This window comes from Pelodiscus sinensis, chromosome 9, assembly GCF_049634645.1.
Source record: "Pelodiscus sinensis isolate JC-2024 chromosome 9, ASM4963464v1, whole genome shotgun sequence".
Taxonomy (NCBI): domain Eukaryota; kingdom Metazoa; phylum Chordata; order Testudines; family Trionychidae; genus Pelodiscus; species Pelodiscus sinensis.
In genome coordinates, this window is record NC_134719.1 from 60,159,296 (window position 1) to 60,180,291 (window position 20,996).

At 45.4% G+C, this 20,996-nt stretch overlaps 1 protein-coding gene across 7 annotated transcripts in view; it reads right to left on the reverse strand.

The window, feature by feature from the left end:
- Nucleotides 1-20,996, reverse strand: part of RALGPS2 (Ral GEF with PH domain and SH3 binding motif 2) — a 212,941-nt gene that overhangs the window by 159,448 nt on the left and 32,497 nt on the right. For all 7 annotated transcript variants that reach the window (XM_075936864.1, XM_075936867.1, XM_075936866.1 and 4 more), the window contains exon 6: nt 7,777-7,827. In XM_075936864.1, the coding sequence (XP_075792979.1) occupies nt 7,777-7,827 (51 nt within the window). The remainder of the gene's footprint in view (nt 1-7,776; nt 7,828-20,996) is intronic.

Sequence of the window (20,996 nt, forward strand, 5' to 3'; positions counted from 1 at the left end):
TCCTGAGCTGGAAGCCAGCATAGAGGGCAGGTCCTGGGTTCCCCCTCCACCAACTGCCCATTTCAGTAATAGGAAGAGACTGGCTTTGGTACAAGGGTTTGTCCTACGCTGTACAACCTGGAGGGGCCACAGAGACTATGATGTTTGGTTTTCCCTCTTTTCCCCATGTTGGCCAATGATGAAAGTAGCTCAACAAACAGCAAGCCAATGTCTAACCTGAGAACTGCTGGGAGCCTCTGAAGTGAGTAAGCACGGGAGACACTAAGGTTAAGGAGGGTCATCACAGAATTAACAAATACACACAGTTACACTTTTTCCAAATTGTTTTGGTATGTTTGATGGTATTTCTATCTTGTTTACTATGTAAATACCACTCCTAAATTTTCAAAACCTGATTTTAGGTTTTGATTTTGATTGAATTCAAGGTTTGGGATTTTTTTGTTGTACAGGCAGTCCCCGGGTTACGTACAAGATAGGGACTGTAGGTTTGTTCTTAAGTTGAATCTGTATGTTTGTTTGTTCTTAAGTTGGAGCTGGCGTCAGCCGCTGCTGAAACTGATTAGTTTCAACCGCAGCTGAATCTGGATGCCAGTTCTGACTTCCATACAGATTCAACTTAAGAAACCCAGGCGTCCCCAAGTCAGCCGCTGCTGAAACTGACCAGCAGCTGACTACAGGAAGCCCGAGGCAGTCAGCCGCTGGTCAGTTTCAGCAGCGGCTGACTTGGGGACGCCTGGGGCAGAGCAGCTGGGGAGCTGCTGGGTTGCTCCAGTAGCGCGGCTCCTCAGCGCTACTGGAGCAACCCAGCAGCACCCCAGCTGCTCTGCCCCAGGCATCCCCAAGTTAGCCGCTGCTGAAACTAACCAGCAGCAGCTGAATCAGGACGCCTGGGGCAGAGCAGCTGGGTGCTGCCGGGTTGGTCCGGAGCGGCGCTGCGGGACCAACCCGCCAGCCCCCAGCTGCTCTACCCCAGGGTTAGGCAAGAAAAGCCTGGTCTGCTGGGGGGGGGGGGGGGTCCCACTAGCTGCACCCTTCCCCCCCCCTCCCCCCCCCCCCCAGCAGACCAGGGAGACGGAGAGCAAAGCCGCGGAGCACGCCCGCAGCGGGACAGCCCAAGCGTGCCCGGGCTGTCCCGCTGCGGGCATGCTCCATGGCTTTGCTCCTGTCCCCCTGGTCTGCTGGGGGGGTCCAGCAAAGCCGCCGGACCCCCCCCCCCCCCCCAGCAGACCAGGGACACCAGAGCAAAGCCGCCGCCCAGGCGGCGGGAGTCCCGCTGCCTGGGCGGCTTTGCTCCGGGGCAAACGAGCAAAGTCGCCCAGGCAGCGGGACTCCCGCCGCCTGGGCGGCTTTGCTCAGGTGTCCCTGGTCTGCTGGGGGGGTCCAGCAGTTTTGCTGGACCCCCCCAGCAGACCAGGGAGACCGGGAGAAGCTTTTCTCGCCCCGGAGGACACGGGTGGCGACCCGCCGCCCGTGAGCCCCGGGGCGAGAAAAGCCCCGTTCATAAGTGCGGATCCGACATAAGTCGGATCCGCATAAGTCGGGGTCTGCCTGTATTCTGAAATGTCTCCTTTGGAATCCCCTGTACTTGAGCATCTATGATGTTCAACAAAAGCCCAATCACTCCAGATCTTTTCTTTATGGTAAAAGAGATAGAATTAAATTTGAATAACTTCTTTAAGGAACTGGTTCTACTGTCCCAATGGAAAGTAGTGGTTCTACTGCCAAAAACCGTTGAAGGATTTTTTAGTTTTTTTAAATGTCTGTAATACAAGTACTTGGGAACTTTTCAAACTCAAATACCCTCGCTCTATCATAAGAACCTATTTATCTACAATGGAGTTCTTTCAAATTGGAAGGAGGGAGTGAAGAAGAGAGAAAGAGAAACATATCCTCCAATCAGATAGGGAGATGCTGTTTCTTCCAAGTGGAGATGTTGGAGTAAGAGGGTTATATCTTTTTAGGTTTGCATTTTAGGTTTAATAATGGAGTAACGTAAGGTAATATATTTAACATTTTATTAATCAAGCCCTTTAGTTAAATATACTAAACCTTAAAACAAAAAAAGTAAGTAAAGAGACAAGGTTTTGGTACTGTGCCTATGTTAATGAGATTACAAATATTTAAGGCCCAGGCCTCTGATGTGAATGGTTTTGATTTTGCTTAATATAAAACAGTACTGATAACCTTCAAAGAAGAGCTTGTGCATTTGTTGGAGCTAAAGGACTGCCCACACTCCTGCCAGGACTTCCCTCCCATGAAATTCCTGCTTGATTAATGCTTGGTATCTGATTTTTTTTCTGTTGAACCTGGAGTATCAAAATAGAAAATGATGGAACTCTCTGAAATCCCATGTTATGGCCTTCTACAGCAGAAAGATTTCTACTTCTTTTCTGAGTTTCTATCACCCACCTTAGTGTGTGTGTATCACCTTTTCAGCTGAAGAAATGGAAACCACAGGTTGTTTCCACAAATTGTGTTTGTTTCACTTGTCTGCTCTTCAGATAGGATTCCTAGGTGTTCTGGTAATTACCCTGGATGCATTTGACTAGGTGGAGAATGTGACTGAATCCACAGTGGCATTTTCCTTGAAGGATGATGTGACAGATTTTATGTTAAGGCAGGCTGCCTCCATATATTTCAGTAGGAGCAGTCCTCTAAACCAGCAGTTCCCAACTGCCGGTCTGCGGCTGCCAGGCCATTCCCTCAATTTTTAATTAGCCCTACCCAGTGGGATTTCTTATAAGCTACATGCCTGCGCATGCACAAAAATCACTTCCCAATGCAGCAGTAGGCTGAGTGGTGGGGCTGGCAGCCGGGTGTGCTCTAGCTGGAGCCAGGGCCGGGGCCCTGGTTAGGCAGTCCCTAATGGAGTAGCTGCTACACAGCCTGGCTGCTAGGATTTCACGGAGAGTGGCTGTGGTGCTTGAGCTCTGCTTGGAAAGCGCCTACCCTGGTCACGGGGGCCAAGCGCCACATGGAAAGCAGCTGCTCCAGCCGCCAGGGCCAAGAGAGTATTTTAAGGCATTATGTGAGGTGTCAACAAGTCTTTAAAGAAGAAAGTACTGTAAAGGTTTAAGATTTTCCATGTGATTAATCTGTCAGCCACAAGTACAATAAGGTTAAGACCCTTGGAACACACGCAATCAATCAGTCTGTTATCCTGTTTGGTTCCCCAAAAGTTGGAGCTTCAGGAACAGTCTTCAGACTTTACAAAAGTTTTTACTGGTTTTTTAAAATGTGTGTGCGTGGCAGTTTTTCAAATTCTTGGTAACCATCATGTCCCCCCTCCTTTGATTTGCCTTCTAAAATGTTGGGATAAAATTACCATCATGAATATGCAAATATATCAGAGCAGGTCCATGAACAGTTTTAAAAGGTTGGGAACCACTGCTCTAAACCAGGTTTGATCTATTCAAACAAAAATAGGAGGCCAGACAGAAAAGATTCACCGGTGGCTTAATTATCCGTACACTGTGGCTGTGTCTACACTGGGCCACTTATCCCGGAAAAGCAGCCGCTTTTCCGGAATAAGCTGCAAGCTGTCTACACTGGCCGCTTGCTTTTCCGGAAAAGCAATGACGATCTACTGTAAAATTGTCAGTGTTTTTCTGGAAAAACTATGCTGCTCCCGTTCTGGCAAAAGTCCTTTTCTGGAAAGACTGTTCTGGAAAAGGGCCAGTGTAGTCAGCACAATAGTCTTTTCCGCAAAAAAGCCCCGATTGCGAAAATGACGATCGGGGCTTTTCTGGAAAAGCGCGTCTACATTGGCCATGGACGCTTTTCCGGAAAAAGTGCTTTTCCGGAAAAGCATCCTGCCAATGTAGACGCACTTTTCTGGAAATACTTTTAACGGAAAAACTGTTCTGTTTTAAGCATTTCCGGAAAAGGGTGCCAGTGTAGACGTAGCCAATGAGAATTGTATTTTCCTATACACTTTGTCAGTGGGGAAAAGGAATAATCTGTCAATAGGCATGACTATTTCTTTGGTCTCAGCAGTCATGGAAACATACACAGAATCTGCACCACACAGATGTTTTCCCCCCTTCTGGAAGTTATAATATTTCATGAGATGTCTATTAAAGCACCTCTCTTTCATTGGCTATTTTGATTCTAAACTGATCACTTCAACAACTCCATTGATGGGAAATAGGTTTCAGTTTTTGAGCTAGAGGGAAAATATTTCTCTTATGAGGAGATGGCATTTCTGCTTGGTTTATTTTGGAGGTACAACTAAGATAAATGTCTCCTTACTGTGGTTTTAAAATATTCATGGGAAAATAGACTGTTTTGCGAGAGAATCTGATTCTTCAGAGTCAGTTTCTGACAAATCTCCTTCCTTCAAGTGATATAGAATCTGAAGCGTCACATTCAAGAAGGCTATGTTGCGTTCTTCGTCTTTTTTGTGTAGCAGTTTCATTTATCACACCTGTTAAGTCTTTGAGAATAGATGCATAGAATCAAGCACAGCTCGGGGGGTGGGGGGGTTGTTTCTGATTTGTTTTTGGCTTTTATAAGGCAATCATTTGAAGTTCTCTGGGACAACTGTCACTAGGCTGTGTGGGCTTAGGATCTGGGGAGACAATGGGCTCATCTAGACTACACTAAAGTGTCAAAAGAGGATTGCACTTTTGAAAGCAGAGCTTTCGAAAGTGAAAGTAGTTTGGATGTGGCTTTTTCATCAAACCCTCTCTTTCAAAAAGACACTCTTCCTCAAAAAATGAGGTTTACATGGCTCAAAAGGAGGAGGTTCCGAAAGTGAGATAAGATATGCAAATTTCCACAGAATCTGCATAACCTCTTTCGATACGTTAGCATAGTCTACATGAGCCCTAAGAAAGAAGCCACTCTGATTTATGAATGCCATTACCATTAGGCAAAGGAAGGGGACCACAGAAGTAAAAGAAAAGTCCCTTATCTCCTTAATCTATCTAGTTTTTCTTTTAGAACTGAATTTGATTATTACACTTATTTGTCTCTGCCTTTCCTCCACCTCCTGTGTGTTTATTACACAGAGTAACCTAGCAAAATTTGGCTGCTGAGTTTTCTTCCCCTCCCTCTGGTGACTCCATACGATCTACAGTGCAAGTAGTGACACTGAACAGAGAATAAAAGAAGAGTTGCAGGACACTGGACCACTCATATCTGAGTCACTGCCTCGTTGCTAGTACACAGCTGACTGCTTGCTGTGTGCAGTGCTGGCAGAGTATCAAGAATAAAACACATGCAAGCTCAAGCAATAAAAAATTGCTACAGCCACGATTCCATTCCTATACAGGGAAGGTCATTAGAAAAAGTTCTTTCTAGTAAAAGTGGTTTTTTTTTTTTTAAATCCTACCACCCATTTCTTTACATAGTGGCTGCAAACATGCTTCGGTGGTGCAATTAAGAGTTTGAAGGCTGAACTTTTCTACTGATAATTCTTGCATTAACTTAAATCTTTAAGCAGATATAAAAGTCTTACCCGTCTCAGAATAATCAAATGTGCCATATGCTCATGAAGAAAACTATATTTGTACATGGAAATCACAATTCAGAATTCAAGGCTTTTCTGCACGAATGCCAGAAAAACAGTGACCTTAGACAGCATTGAGATATATCCAAGGCAGAGGCCCAAAGAGCTACTAATGAACAATAGACTCCTTCCTAAGGAGAGAGAGTACATGATGATGTGAAAGCCTAGAAAATATTAAGCATGAAGACAGCTAACACAATGGAAACCCCATAACTGTCTGAGATGAACAGACTGAGCATACTATACATCCCATCCCACCATTTAAGGTAGCTAAAGTAGGCCAGGTCATGCTCTTGAGAGCATGGGAAGCTATACAAGGGGGAAGAAAGGTGCCAGGGCCACACATGGTGGTTGGGGAGTTACAGAGCAAGCCTGCTACACAATGGCTCCTGCAGCTCCTGTCCCCTAGTGATGACCAAGTTTGGCTCCCTGTTCAATGCGCTTCAATCTGACCAAGGTATACAAGGTTGCAGTGCCCAGCTCCACTTGAACCAGAACAGGAGATTTTAAGAGTCAAAGAATAACAAGTCTCAAACCCAGGATTCTTGGGAACTGGTATGCTGCTGTAACTGCTATTAATCTTAGAACATTAGAAATGGAAGAGACCTCGAGAGGTCATCGAGTCCAGTCCCCTGCCCACACAGCGAGACCCAGTACTGTCTAGAAGACCATCCCTGATAGATGTATGTCTATCTAACATGCTTTTAAATATCTCCAGAGATGGAGATTCCACAACCTTTCTTGGCAATTTATTCCAGTGTTTAATCACCCTGACAGTCAGGAAGTTTTTCCTAATGTCCAACCTAAACCTTCACTGCTGCAGTTTAAGCCCACTGCTTCTTGTGTTATCCTCAGAGGCTAAAGAGAACAATTTTTCTCCCTCCTCCTTGTGACACCCTTTTAGATACCTGAAAATAGCTATTATGTCCCTTCTCAGTGTGTTCCTTTCCAAACTAAACAAGCCCAATTCTTAAAGTCTTCCTTCATAGGTCATGTTCTCTAGACCTTTTAATTATTTTTGTTGCTCTTCTTTGGACCTTCTTCAATTCCTCCACATATTTTTTGAAACGTGGTGCCCAGAACTAGACACAGTACTCTAATTGAAGCCTAATCAGCGCAGAAAAGAGCTGAAGAATGACTTCTCGGGTCTTGCTCACAACACATCTGTTAATGCATCCCAGAATCATGTTTGCTTTTTTTGCAACAGCATCACACTGTTGACTCATAGTTAGCTTGTGATCCACTATGAGTCCTAGATCCCTTTCTGCAGAACTCCTTACTAGACAATCGCTTCCCATTCCGTATGCGTGAAACTGATTGTTCCTTCCTAAGTGGAGTACAGTAAACTTCCGATAATCCGGCACCTTTAGGACCCAGGGGGTGCCGGATTATCAGAAGGGGGGGCTATGAGGGTCTGGAGTGGGGTGGGAGGGGATGCCACCCCAGACTCCTCATAGCCCCCCCCCTTACGATAGCGGCGTTGCGGGACCAACCGCCAGTGCCTCAGCTGCTCTACCACAGGTGTCCCGAGAAAAGCCTGGCCTGCTCGGGGAAGGAGGGGGGGGGGCACATTAGCTGCGCCTCTCCCACCCAGCAGGCCAGGGAGACGCGGAGCAAAGCCGCGGAAGACCCAGGCGGGGGGACCGCCCAGATGCGCTGCGGTCCCGCCGCCCGGGTCCTCCGCGGCTTTGCTCCGCATCTCCCTGGTCTGCTGGGGGGACCCCCCCACTGCAGACCAGGGAGACGCAGAGCAGCTTTTCTCGCCCAGGAGGACGCGGGCGGCGGGAACGTGGCGCGTCTGGGCGGTCCTGCCGCCCGCGTCCTCCAGGGCAAGAAAAGCCCCGTTCGTAAGTGCGGATCTGACATAAGTCAGATCCGCGTAACCCGGGGACTGCCTATATAACAATTTTGTTTTTTACCTAGTAAGAAAAGTTAATACTTTAAAAGTTCCATCATATATAGTCAACCACATATGTTTAACATTCAGAAACCATGCAAAAGAAAGATTCAGACAGAAACTTTGTTTTATCATTACTTGACCGTTTAAATTCCAGTTTTCCCTAAACACACCATTATTATATCCAGATATCCTCATGATGTTTTAAAGCCATCTGCTTCCAAGTTTTGTAAGAAACGGAAAAAAAAAAAATCAAGATAATTGAGAATATATATTCTCCAGCTCCAGAAATTACGTTTGTTGGTTGACATCACAAAATCTTGACTATTTCGTTTTAAATTGAAAACAAAACTCATGAACTACTCACCTCTGGCTGAATAGCTTTAAATACTGGGACATCCATTAGTGTTATCTGACCCTGAAAAAAAAAGTCATACATTACATTCAAAATTAATTTTCTTTCCCTTTAAAAATCATACCTAAGATGCCAGCTATGCTTGTTTTGCTTTGATGCATTTTCTTGTTTCACTCTAATCATACAAGAAATATCAGATATCATCAGTTACCAACAAATACCTTTGCTATTACCATTAAGAAACGCTGCATATGTGAAATATAAACCAGTGGTCAGTATTGTACATTTATTCAATTAAACAAAATCCTATCTACAAGCAAGTATGTTATTTTTATTAACCTAATCCTGCATTTGTGTGAATCAGGATTTAACACATATAAGCCATCAGATAAACTATAGAAAGACTTGTAAAAAAAAAAAAAAAAAAAATCACCAAGAAAGCACTTTCAATTTCTCAGTCTCTCTCCCTCTGCTTCAAACAACCTTCTCTAATCATTATATATGTATCTTTTGAAACATTTCTACCTCTCATTAATCAATCATGGGGTCATTTCTCATGTACGTAGCATGTGAATCAAAAAGCTGAGTGGTTCCATTGACCAAAGAGACACAAGACGAAAAAAAATATATTTTTTTCTTGTCTGACTAGATTCTTATAGGCCATCCCTCACTCACCACTGTACCAGTTTATATGCCAGGAATTAATAACTGAACAGCTCTTTTCCTTCCCACCACACAGAATTAATAAACATGGTTTACTTTTGTTTGAGACACCAGGAGAGCAGGGGAGCTATGTTTCCGTGTGAGAAGAACTAATGAGCAAGGTAGATTTTGTGTTTATTTTTCAATGCTGAATTCCATGGTAATTTCGGATCTCTCTTCAAGCAATGAATTTCATCTAGCCTTTTCTTGTGTTCCCTTGAAACGCCCATCTCTTGTGTACATGAAAAAGAGATGTGTGGCTCAAAAGCTTGTCCCTCACCACAAAAGTTGGTCCAATAAAAATATATTGCATTCTCCTCCTCCTCTCTTTAATATACGGGGACTGACATGGGTTCAACTACTCTGCATATCCCCTTCTTGCTGAGAGTTTCATGAGTCCAGTAAAATATGGCTGCTATGGAAGGGCATGGCTGGAAAACTAGAGCGTCTGCCCAGAAACAAAAGCCAATAGCACGGAAAGATTTGAACTGTAGGACAGTCACTGAAGTTAGACCACATTTAAAGGAAAGCCAATTCAGAGAAAAAAGCACAAGCACAACATCCCCAAAAGTGACCTGGGTTGCTAGACAGAAAGACTACTATGCTTTGTAACTCTCAGCGCTCTTTCGGGGCATGGCTTCACTCCTAGATAGGAGCGGCAGCAGTCATGCCAGCTTATCCCGTGTGTGAGAATCTGTGACAAATTCTGTAACCAATGTACTTACCAAAAATCTCTTTGCCTGCCCCCAAAAGACTGTGGGCATTTTTGTTACCATGGCTATTTGGGCATCCAACAGAATTGAGCATAAAAGGACTCCAACACTATTGACAACCACAAAGCAGATGCCATCAACAGTGGGATGTTTTAGAAAGAAGTCCTTTTAGGTGCTTCTCTTTTACAAATGGTAACATCTCATGCTTATCTTTCTTTAAACTGCTAGTCCTCCAATTACGGATATTGGGTAAGCACTGGGAGATCAACTGATCATGTTGTTATAGAACTGAACTAGGTCTTAAAAATGTCTTACTTCTGAGAGAGATTTCTGGGCATAAGCATGATACTAAACCCCAGTTACACTGATTTTTACAGTCAACTACAGATGGATTTTATACACACACACACACACACACACACACACACACACACACACACCACGCGCGTGCATATTTGGACACTTTTTTTGGACATCAACAACATATTCACAGACTTTTCAAACCAAGGGTGTATCTACACAGCAGGGCTTAACTCAAAATAAACTACGCAAATTGAGCTACGTCCATTGTGTAGCTTATTTCGAAATTGGGAGCATCTACACAGCACTTATTTCGAAACAGAGCACTTTTTCTCCGACTTCCTTTACTCCTCAAACAATGAGGGTTACAGGAGTCAGAGTAAGACGTCCTCCAGCTTGACAGAATTTTGGCATTTCAAAATAATAATGCTGCATAGACGTACCACAGGAGTCTTAGTGCCACTTTTTTCTCTCAAGTTTCCCTGGAATCACTGATATGTTACTATGCAACTAGTTGCTTTTAGTCTGTCATTTATCACTATCAGACACTAGAAAGTTTCTCAGATCCTTTTAAAAATTATAGAATAATAATTCCCAAGCTGCCTTCTTAACAGTTTGTATTAATAGATTTTTAACTCCCAATCAAGTAGCAAGAATATTTCTCTCCCCATGACAGCAGAAGCTATGCTGAATTCTAACACTACACTTTTAACTAACTACTAAAGCAGTGGTTTTCAAACTATGGGTTGCGACCCAGTAGTGGGTCGCAGGATGTCAGGCACTGGGTCTCACTGCTGCAGGGTGGCCTGTCCTGGCACCCCAGACTGCACTATGCCTCAGAAGTGGCCAGCAACAGGTCTTATATGGGGGAAGGGAAGAGCGCACAAGGCTCCACGTACTGCCCCTGTCCAAACATTAAATCTGCACTCCAATTTGCTGGGAACCTACTGCTGGCTGCTTCTGGGATGCAGCATGGCTTGCCAGGAGAGGCAGGAAGCCTGGCATAGCACCCCCACTGCACTGCTGACTAGGAGTTGCTCAAGGTAAGTCCTTCCTGTCTCAGCCCTGACACCTCTCCAAAGCCAGAGCTTCCTCCTACACCCCGAAAGCCCACTCTCTAGTCAAAGCATGTTGGACTGCCAGCATCAACAATTTTCTTCAACTGGGTCATGAGAAAAAGAGTTTAGCACACTGCTTTTCAAAGTAGTGGTTCCCAGCTGCTATGGACCTCTGGCTTCCGGACCACAGCGGCTCTGGGGGCCAGAGCTGGGATACACCACTCACCACGGCTGTGGGAGAGACTTGTCCTGCCCTGCCTCTCAGCCAACCAGCACCGGGAAGGGGCGGGAGTCTCCTCCTGGTCAAGGAAGAGTGCTTCCCTGCTCAGCGTGGGGGCCATGCGGTCTCCTCTTGCAGCACAGGAAAGCGCTCTTCTTTGGCCCGGAGGAGACGCTGCACTATGCAGCCCTCCCACAGCGCAGGGAAGCGCCCTTCTGCGGTCCAGAGTAGACCCCGCCCCTGCCTGGCACTGGCTGGCTGAGAGGCAGGTCAGAACACACCTCTCTCAGCAGCCACTGGGCAGCCACAAAAGAGCACTTTCCTGTGCTGCAGGAGGAGCCCGTATGGCCCCCACACTGAGCAGGGAAGCACTCTTTCTTGACCAGTGATAGAGTTGTTGCAACGCAGGCAGCAGCAGAGGGCTAGGTAAGTGGGGTAGGGCAGGCACTGAGGTCTCCAGGGACAGAGCTAGTGCTGGGGTGCTTTGGAAGCTGAGCTAGTAGTGGGGGGGGGCGCTTTGGGGGCAGGGCTGGCACTGGGGAGAGCCCTGGGGGGGTGGTTAATATTGGGGGCTGGCACTGGGGCAGTTGGGTGCAGTGGGTCTCTGAAAACAGGAGGCTGGCACTAGGAGGTCTAGTTCATGGGGGACTGGCATTGTGGCATTTGGGATGGGGGCTGGCACCGGGGGGCTCTGAGGGCAGGAGGCTGGCACGCGGGGGTGAGGGGGGATTCTAGGGTCAATGGCTGGTACTGGGGGGTAGTGGAGATGTGGGGGGGCTCTAGGGGTTTAGGACTGGCACTGGGAACTCTGGGGGCCGGGATTTTGGTGGACCAGTAGTGATTTGCATATTCCTCATTTACATAATGAATATGCAAATAAAATGCCACTGGTCCGCCAAAAAAAATTGTGAATGAGTTTGCTCATCCCCATCATCAAAAAGGTTGGGCACCACTGTACTAAGGGACACACCAGACTGACCTAGCCAGCTTCAGAAGTTCATTTCAGAGGCAATGAATAATGGAACACAAAGTGGTGAATTTCAATAAATTATTTTTCCATACTCCTCACCCTTTATGTAAGAGTTTCTCTCTGCAACCTCTGACCCATAGCAACTACAATAGTCTACATTATGTATTTATGATACAAACAGAACAGCTGTTTTTAATTTCAGAACAGTCTGGGTAACTGGAAACACCTTTTACTGACTTTTTTATTTTAGAAGACACAAGAAAAAGTGAATTTTTCTGAAAGAAAAAACTTCACCACACTGTTAAAAAACCTGCCTATAGTTATTAAATTATAATTCAGGATGAAATTGTTACAATGATCAAACCCAATTAAATTCTTAATGTCTGGGAATATGAAATGCAAACTTGATGCCCATGTATATAAAAAAAAAAACTTAATTGTGGGGATTTCAACTATTCCTATATTGACTGGGTACATGTCATGTCAGGACATGATGCAGAGATGAAGTTTCTTAGCATCTTATGGACTGCTTCTTTGAGAAGCTAGTCTTTGAACCCATAAGGGAGGGAGCAATTCTAGATTTAGCCCTAAGTGGAGACCAGGATCTGGTCCAAGAACTGAATATAGCTGGATTGCTTGGTAACGAGACCATAATAGCATTAAAATTTAACATCTCTGTGGCAGAGAAAACTCCACAACAGCCCAACATGATAGCATTTAATTTCAGAAAGGGGAAAATACACATACATGAAGTTAATTAAACGAAAGTTAAAAGATACAGTGCCAAAAGTGAAATCACCTACAAGCTGCATAGAAACTTTGAAGACATCATAATAGAGGCTCAACTTAAATGTACCTCCCAAATTAAAAAACAGAGAACCAAAAAAGTGCCAGCATGGCTAAATAAAATAAAAGAAGCAGTCAGAGGCAAAAAGAAATACTTTAAAAAGTGTAAGTAAATCATATTGAGGAGACTAGAAAGGAGCATAAACTCTGGCAAATGAAGTATACTAGTATAATTAAGAACAGCTAGACCAAGACTCAAAGTAATTTTTTTTTTGGCTAAGTACATCAAACAGGAAGACAGCTAAACAATTAATACTGGGCAAACTGGTTGGAACTACAGTAAAGAAGGCTACGTCTACATTGCACAGTTATTTCGGAATAAGCAATTCCAGTCACATGCATCTGACAAAGTAAGTCTTTGCCCACGAAAGCTTATGCTCCAACACTTCAGTTAATCTATAAGGTGCCACAGGACTCCTCGCCGCTATTCCAGAATAGTTATTCCAAAATAACTTATTTCAAAATAGCACGTCTACACCACAGGGAAGCCTCAAAAATAATCTAAGGCAGGCTTCCCTAACGTAGACGTGCTCTCTCAATTTAGAGTCCCAGGAAGAATAACTTAGAATGTCCCTGGTGACATTTCAAAATAGCAGAAATTAAGCATCTACACACACCTTATTTCGAAATAGGCGTTATTCCTCGTAAAATGAGGTTTACAGAAGTCAAAATAAGCCAGCCATTATTTCGAAATAATGGAATTGCTGTGTAGACACTTGCATAACGACAGTTATTCCAAAATAACTTTGCTGTGTAGACACACCCGAACAGAGTTGTCAGACCCATTGATGAACACGATTTGCTGGAGAAGAGTCAATATGTTTTTTGTAAACGGAAATCATACCTACAAATTTACTAAAATTCTTTGAGGGGGGCCGACAAGCATGTGGACAGAGGTGATCCAGTGATATAGTGTACTTTTAGAGAGCTTTTGACAAGGCCTCTCACCAAAGGCTCCTAAGTAAAGTGAGCTGTCATAGTATAAAAGGGAAGTCCTTTTATGTATTGGTAACTAGTTAAAAGATAGGAACAAAGGATGGAAATAAATTGTCAGTTCACAAAGTGGAGAGGAGTAAATAGTGATGGCCCTTGAAGATCTGTATCAGGACTAGTACTATTCAATATATTCATAAATAATCTGGAAAAAGGAGTAAAAAACTGCCTGAGGCTTCAAATGATACTGCCCAGGGGCTGGAACTATGCTTCCAAGACATATGCCATGGCCTACTCCTAGTCCAGTATTAGGAACTCATTGAGTTGATTGCTGCACCTTTTGGATGAGGCCCAGTTTGTTGAAGGTCACTGTTACAAACCCGTTTTGTGCCTTCACAATCTCTAGAATAGCCCTTAATCCAGCCGTGGCCAACCTGAGGGTCACGAGCCGTGCTGACCCGGGGCAGGGGAGCCATCCTTCGCAGTCCTTTTTATTTTTTTTTGCTCAACAACTTTGCCCCGGGTGGATCCACTGCTATCGTGGCTCTTTGCCCAGCCATCCCTGCCTTAAACAGTAATCTAGGCATGGAAATACCCAAACCTGTCACCTGCAAAGGAAAGCAGCCAGCACTGCCATATATTTGGTAACACTCAAGCCACCATTAAGGAGGCAAACAGGAAGGCAGCGATCTAGTAATTAATGTGGTTTACACAAACCTGAGGTGGTATGGAGTAATTACAATGAAAATAAGCATCATTTAATTTGATGACGGCATACCAATCCCATGGATCAGGGATGATGAAGTCCAAGGAGACTATCGGAAACTTGTTTCTTCATTAACTTGAAATCTCTTGTTGAGGTCTAGGATAGGCCTGAGTCTGCCCTTGGCTTTCAGTATTAGGAAATCCCAGAAATAAAAACCCTAATTGCTTAGCTCCTGAGGAACCTCTTCCACTGCCCCCAGTAACAGGAGTAAGTGTACCTTCTGTCTGAGGAACTGCTAATGAGAAGGGTGCCTGAAGAGGGCCAGTAAAATGGGATGGGAGGGCCAAGAATTGGAGGAAATATCCCCTTTCTATAGCATAGAGCACCCAATGGTCTGATGTAATATGGGCCCACAAAAGGTAGAAAGGGGACTGTCAGCACATGAATGTAAGGTGGGGGTAAATCCAGTATTCATGGTCATACACTGTTCTCAAGTACACCTTCAAGAGGTCTGTATATCTGGCCTGAAGGCGGCTTCAACTGGCCAGAGCCCTGATCTAAAGGAGGAACAGGTTTCTTTTTGAAATTTGTATTCCTCCCTTAGAAGCCTTTCTGCCTGTTACAATGCTGGAAAAACCATGGCAGGGATTGCGGCCTAAAATGTTTCCGAGTAGTACAAGTATTTGGGGGGGGGGGGGGGGGAGGAGAAACTTTTGGATGTCAGTCTTTTCAGAGAAAAGGTTAGCACCTTCAAAAGGTAAAAGCCCTTGAAGGGGAGGTCCTAGATGATCTGTTGGACCTCATGAGGAAGACCAGAGACCAACAGCCAGGAATTTCTCCTGAGGACCAACATCCCTGTCACCACGGTGCAGGAGACCACGTATGCCCTAAGTTTGCCTTCAGAGATGCAAAGAAAATAAAGTTTGTCCTCTTAAACTAGCATAGAAAACTCTGCACAGGAATCTTAAAGAAGGAGCTCTGCAAATCCGGCCATCATTCTGCAGGCGTGTGTAAAGAAACATCTATGTTTTCTGCAAACAATTTTTGTGCCTCAAAAAGGTAAGTCTTCTACCATCACCTGGACTTCCCTGGGGAAGCCAGAATGAAGGAGCCATGAAGCTCTTTGCAGGACTATGGATGGAAAAAATGGAGCAAGCTGCCATGTCAGCAGAATTCATTAGCACCTTCATGAGAACTAGCACCTGCATGAGTGTCCACGAAGATAAGTGTTCTCCAACAGGTTTGTGTGTGTTGCCTTTTCAGATATCTGATTTGTGTCCATTAATTCTTTCCCGTAGAGACTGTCCAGTTTGGCCAAAAACCTGTTGGAGAACACTTATCTTCCTGGACACTCATTAATGGATCTCCAATCAACCAACCAACCAAGGCGCTAATGGTTCTTGATGTCTAAATAGAATCTGATGTTGGTCATCTTCCTTTCCAAGTGCAAGCTAATGGTTCTTATCACCCTCTTGTAATTATTTAGTTTTTAAGGTGCTACTAGACTATTTGTTGTTTTTTAAACTTTTTCCTGTTACAGACTACCTCAGCTACCCCTCTGAAGTTTTTATATAAAACATAGTTGTCATGTTGTCGGTAAATATATGAACAGTGATTGGCGATGGTGAAAAAATGATTGCATGCATTCCCCACAGCCCCGAGTTTAAGAGGCTAATGTGTAGTGAGGACGCATGTGGTAACCATCTACCTTGAACTGTGTGTTGAAGCCAATAAGGGAGGTGTCAGTGGTGATCTGCAGGGATGGTTGAGGCTGGTGGAAGGGCACTCCTGTTAGAAGGTTGGTGGGAATTGTCCACCATGTAAGCAAGTCTGTATTGTGTAAGGGGTGAAGCTTAGGTTTGTAAACTGCAATCATACCGCCTTTGCTGGACACGGTTGTAGTAGCGGTTTCTATTTTTGTTGTATGGGGTATAGTGCCATCAACGATATGGGTGGGTATACAGCAAAGCATTCAAAGGGTAGTGCAGGAGTCCTTGCTACTGTATAGGACTTCATCCGTAGTAGCCACCAAAAGCTTGAGCTTATCAAAGAGGAGGTCTTCTACCCTGGACTGGAGTTCTTTGGGTACTCCAGTTGATAAGAGCCAAGAAGCTCTTCTCATTACCACGGCTGTGGCATTTGCCATGGCAGCCATGTCGGCTACATCTGTAGAGGAAAGGAGTGCTGAATGAGCAATAGTGTGACCTTTGTGTATGATTGATTTGAGTATGGGTCTTTCGAATTCTGGTAGGCGTTCCATCAACTCAGCCAGTTGGAAACAGTTATCAAAGTTGTGGTTTGCCAGCAAAGCTGTGTAGTTGGCAATTCTTAATTGAAGAGTAGCTGAGGAAAAGGAAGTTACTCCCCTCGTGCAGTAACGAGTGTTCTTCGAGATGTGTCCCCCCGGGGGTGCTCCACTCTAGGTGAAGGGTCGCCCTGAGCCACAGATCAGAGCTTTGTACAGCAGTTTCCCCCGTTGAGCCACGCATGCCCAAGAGGCGTCTCGAGCCCTTCCCGCCTCCTGAAGCACGTGGCTCAACCCCCTCCCTTTCAGTTCCTCGTCTCCGCCAGAGTAATTTTGACTCCGAGCAGAGGGGAGGGAGGGAGGGTTGTGGCGCACCCACGGGGGACACACATCTTGAAGAACACTCGTTACTGCACGAGGTGAGTAACTCCCTTTTCTTCTTTGAGTAGTGTCCCCGTGGGTGCTCCAGTCTAGGGGACTACAAAGCAGTATTCAATATATGGCTGGAGGTAGCCGGAGTCAGTGTTTGGCAGTGGTGGAGAGCACTGCTGTGGCAACTGCTGAATCATTCTTGAGTTGTGGAAGGTTAGCGTAATGTTTAGCAAAGGTATGGTCTGAAGACCATGTTGCTGCCTGGTAAATGTCTCTTAAGGGGACGTTGCCCAGAAAGGCTGTAGAAACAGCCGTGGCTCGAGTGGAATGCGCTCGTGGTGGGAGCTGTAGCGGTCTATTGCCCAGAGAGTGGCACTTAATTATGCATGTTGGTATCCACTTTGAGATTCGTTGCGATGATATTGGTGTCCCTTTGGATCATTCAGCAATGGAGATAAAAAGTCTTTCAGATTTACGAAATGGTTTTGTTCTTTCTAGGAAGAAGGCCAGAGTGTGCAGGCTGGCGTCTGTCTGTGAAGAATGCGGTTTTGGGAAAAAGGAAGGTAATACGATCGGTTCATTGAGATGGAATTCTGTACAGACCTTCGGCAAAAACGTGGGGTGGGGGTCTAAGTATGACCCTATCCTTCGTGAAAACTGTGTAAGGAGATTCTGACATTAATGCTCTGAGTTTGTTCACCCTCCTAACGGAGGTAATGGCTAAGAGGAAACAGACTTTCATAAAAAGGAAAGGAAGTGGTACTGTTGCCAATGGCTCAAAAGGAAGTCTGGTGAGGTAGTCCAAAACAAGATTTAGGTCCCACAAAGGGGATGGAGCTTTATATGGTGCGTACACATTCTGGAGTCCCTTGAGGAATCTCTTCGTAATAGGATGGTTAAAAATGGAGAAGCCGTCCACTGAGGTATGAAATGCTGCTATTGCAGAGAGGTGTACTCTTAGAGAGGAGATTGACAATCCTGATGCTTTAATGTCCAGAATGTAGTCTAGGATGGTATTTATTGGGGAGGCACAGGGCTCCACTTTGGCTCGCTGACACCAGTGACAGAATCGTGTTCATTTCTGTTGGTAAGTTTTCCAAGTAGACTGCCTCCTGCTATGGAGGAGGATGTCTTTTACTCACTGGGAGCAGCGATCTTCTATCTCTGAGAACCAGAGAGAAGCCATGCCTGAAGATGCAGGGTACTGAGTTGTGGATGCAGTATCCTGCCGTCGTCCTGAGATAGTAGGTCTATCCGGTATGGTAGTGGGTAGAGAGGCTGAACCACTAGCCTGTGAAGGTATGGGTACCAAGTTTGGCGAGACCATGATGGCGCAATCAGGATGACTAGAGCTTTGTGTCTCAGGATCTTAAGCAGAACTCTTGGGATGAGCGGTATGGGGGGAAAGGCATACTGTGTGGGGGGGGGGGGGCTGTCCATTTGATTAGGAAGGCATCCCCCAGAGAGTGTTTGCCAAGTCCTGCACGTGAGCAGAATTGGGGACATTTGGTGTTCTGGGTAGAAGCAAAGAGGTCTATAGATGGCCATCCCCATTGGTGGAAAATTGAGTTTGTGACCTCCGTATGTAACTTCCATTCGTGGTCTGAGGTGAAGTTTCAACTGAGGGAGTCCACTTTGGTGTTGTTCACTCTGGACAGATAGGATGCTATAAGGGTGACTTGGTTGTGGATGCATGAGTTCCACAGGCAAATAGCCTCCGCGCATAAAGAGCGGGAGCGGGCTCCGCCCATCTGTTTATGTAGAACATTGTGCAGATGTTGTCCATTAGGATGCGGATTGTATGACTGGTGATGTCAGAGGCAAAGTGTGCACAGGCATTCCTTACTGCCCTCAATTAGAGGAGATTGATATGTAAGAGTGTCTCGTTTGGGGACCACCTGCCTTGAACTTTGTGACCATCCATATGTGCCCCCCAGCCAAGCAGGGAAGCATCTGTGGTGATTTGGATAGTGGCTTTGATTTGTTGGAATGGAACCCCTGCCAGAAGATTGTTTGGCACTGTCCACCATCGATGCAAGTACGTTTGGTGGGATAGTAACTGTTTTGTTTCGAGGGAGTCGTGATGGGATATAAACAGTTGCAACCCAGAGCTGAAAGCATCGAAAGTGCAGGCGAGCATAGTGAACTACGTAGGTGGTGGAAGCCATGTGTCCCATTAGTCGGAGGCATGTAAGTACTGTGGTGGTAGGAATTGTGAGCATCCCGCTTATAATTTCCTGTATAGTTGCAAAACGTTGCTGAGGCAGGTATGCTCGGGCCAGGTGTGCGTCAATGAACTCTATATCTTGAACCAGGTGCAAAGTTAATTTGTCTTGGTTGATTAGAAGGCCTAGACAACTGAGGAGGGCCGTGGTCATATGTATCAGAGGTGGTTTCGGTGTACGAGGATCCCTTTAGAAGGCAGTCGTCTAGATAGGGAAATATGATGACATTCTGCCATCTGAGATACGCAGCTACGACCGCCAATACCTTCGAAAATACCCTCGGAGCTGATGAGAGACCGAAAGGAAGAACCTTGTACTGGAAGTGGTCTGGTCCAAGTGCAAAGCATAGGTAGCGTCTGTGGGAGGGGTGGATGGTTATATGGAAATAGGCATCTTGGAGGTCGAGGGCTGCAAACCAGTCCCCTTGATCTAGCGCAGGAATGATTGTGGAGAGAGTGACCATCTTGAAATGCTGTTTCTTGAGAAACTTGTTCAGTTTGCAGAGGTCCAATATAGGTCTCCAACCCCCTGTTTGTTTCTCGGTTAAGAAATAGTTTGAGTAAAACCCTCTCCTGTGGAACTCTCAGGGTACCCTTTCTATAGCTCCGATGACTAGGAGTCAATCGATCTCTTGTTTTAGAAGGGTTTCGTGAGAGTGGTCCCTGAAGAGGGACGGGATGGGGGAAGGGTAGGGAGGAGAGAGGTAAATGGGATGGTATAGCCCACTCGAATTATCTCTAGAACCCAGCGGTCCGATGTTATGGATTCCCATTGAGGAAGGAATGGCCACAAACAGTGGGTGAATAGATGGCCATGTTGAACTCGTGGTAGATCGTAAGAGGTGTTGCAGGCCCTCGACCAAATCTTCAAATTTGTTGCTTAGATGGTTGGGTAGTTGGTGGGTGGGCCTGGTTGGGACGCCTTCTGGGACCTCGTTGTCTTGGTCTGGTGTCCTCATAGGGCCTCTGTGGTCAACTGTATTGCCCATTTTGGTATCGGTTGTATGAGTTATATGGGGTGTATCGTCTGTGTTTATAGGGCGGCGTGTACTGCCCAACGTGCGAAGTGTGGACTTAGAATTTTTGCTGTTATGGAGCATTTTGTCCATAGTAGCTGCAAATAGCTTTTGCTTGCCAAATGCCAAGTCTTCCACTTTCGGCTGGAGTTTGCGGGGAACTCCAGACGACTGGAGCCAAGAAGCTCTACACATCACCACCGCTGTAGCTGTAACTCGGGCTGCGGTGTCAGCAACATCCATTGCATTTTGGAGAGCGGTGCAGGCGATCATATAGCCCTCATGAACTATTATTTTCAAGATGGATCTTTTGGACTCAGGGAGATGTGGCATCAATTCTCCCAGTTTCGAGTAATTGTCAAAGTCATGATTTGCTAAGAAAGCGGAGTAATTTGATATTCTGAGTTGTAGAGTGGAAGAGGAGTATACTTTCTTGCCAAAGGAGTCCAACTTTTTGTGGTCTTTGTCTGCGTTGCCCATCCTGTATTGTGGGAGCTTTGCACGTTGTTGTGCTGAGTCTACGACTAATGAATTAGGTTGTGAGTGTGTGAAGAGAAAGTACTTTCTATCGATTTTCTTATTAGTTGATTGAACGGATGCGGGTGTTTTCCACAGGTCTTCCGAGATCTCCATTATTGCCTCGTCTATGGGCAGGGCAATCTTGCTATGTAGTGTAGGATGGAGATTTTTTAGCAATTGGTATTGTTTCTTCTGAACCTCTTGCAGGGAGACAGTCTGGCTTGTCGCTACTCTCTTGAATAGTTCCTGGAACTGTTTTAGATCGTCAATTGCTCCAGAGTCTGATGGTACTACGGCATCATCTGGTTGTGCATCGAGGGCATCAGAGTGTGTGACATTTATTGAATGAATGTCTGATTCACTGTCTGAGATTCGTTCCGCCTCTTCCTCCGAAAGACTTGCTGGAGG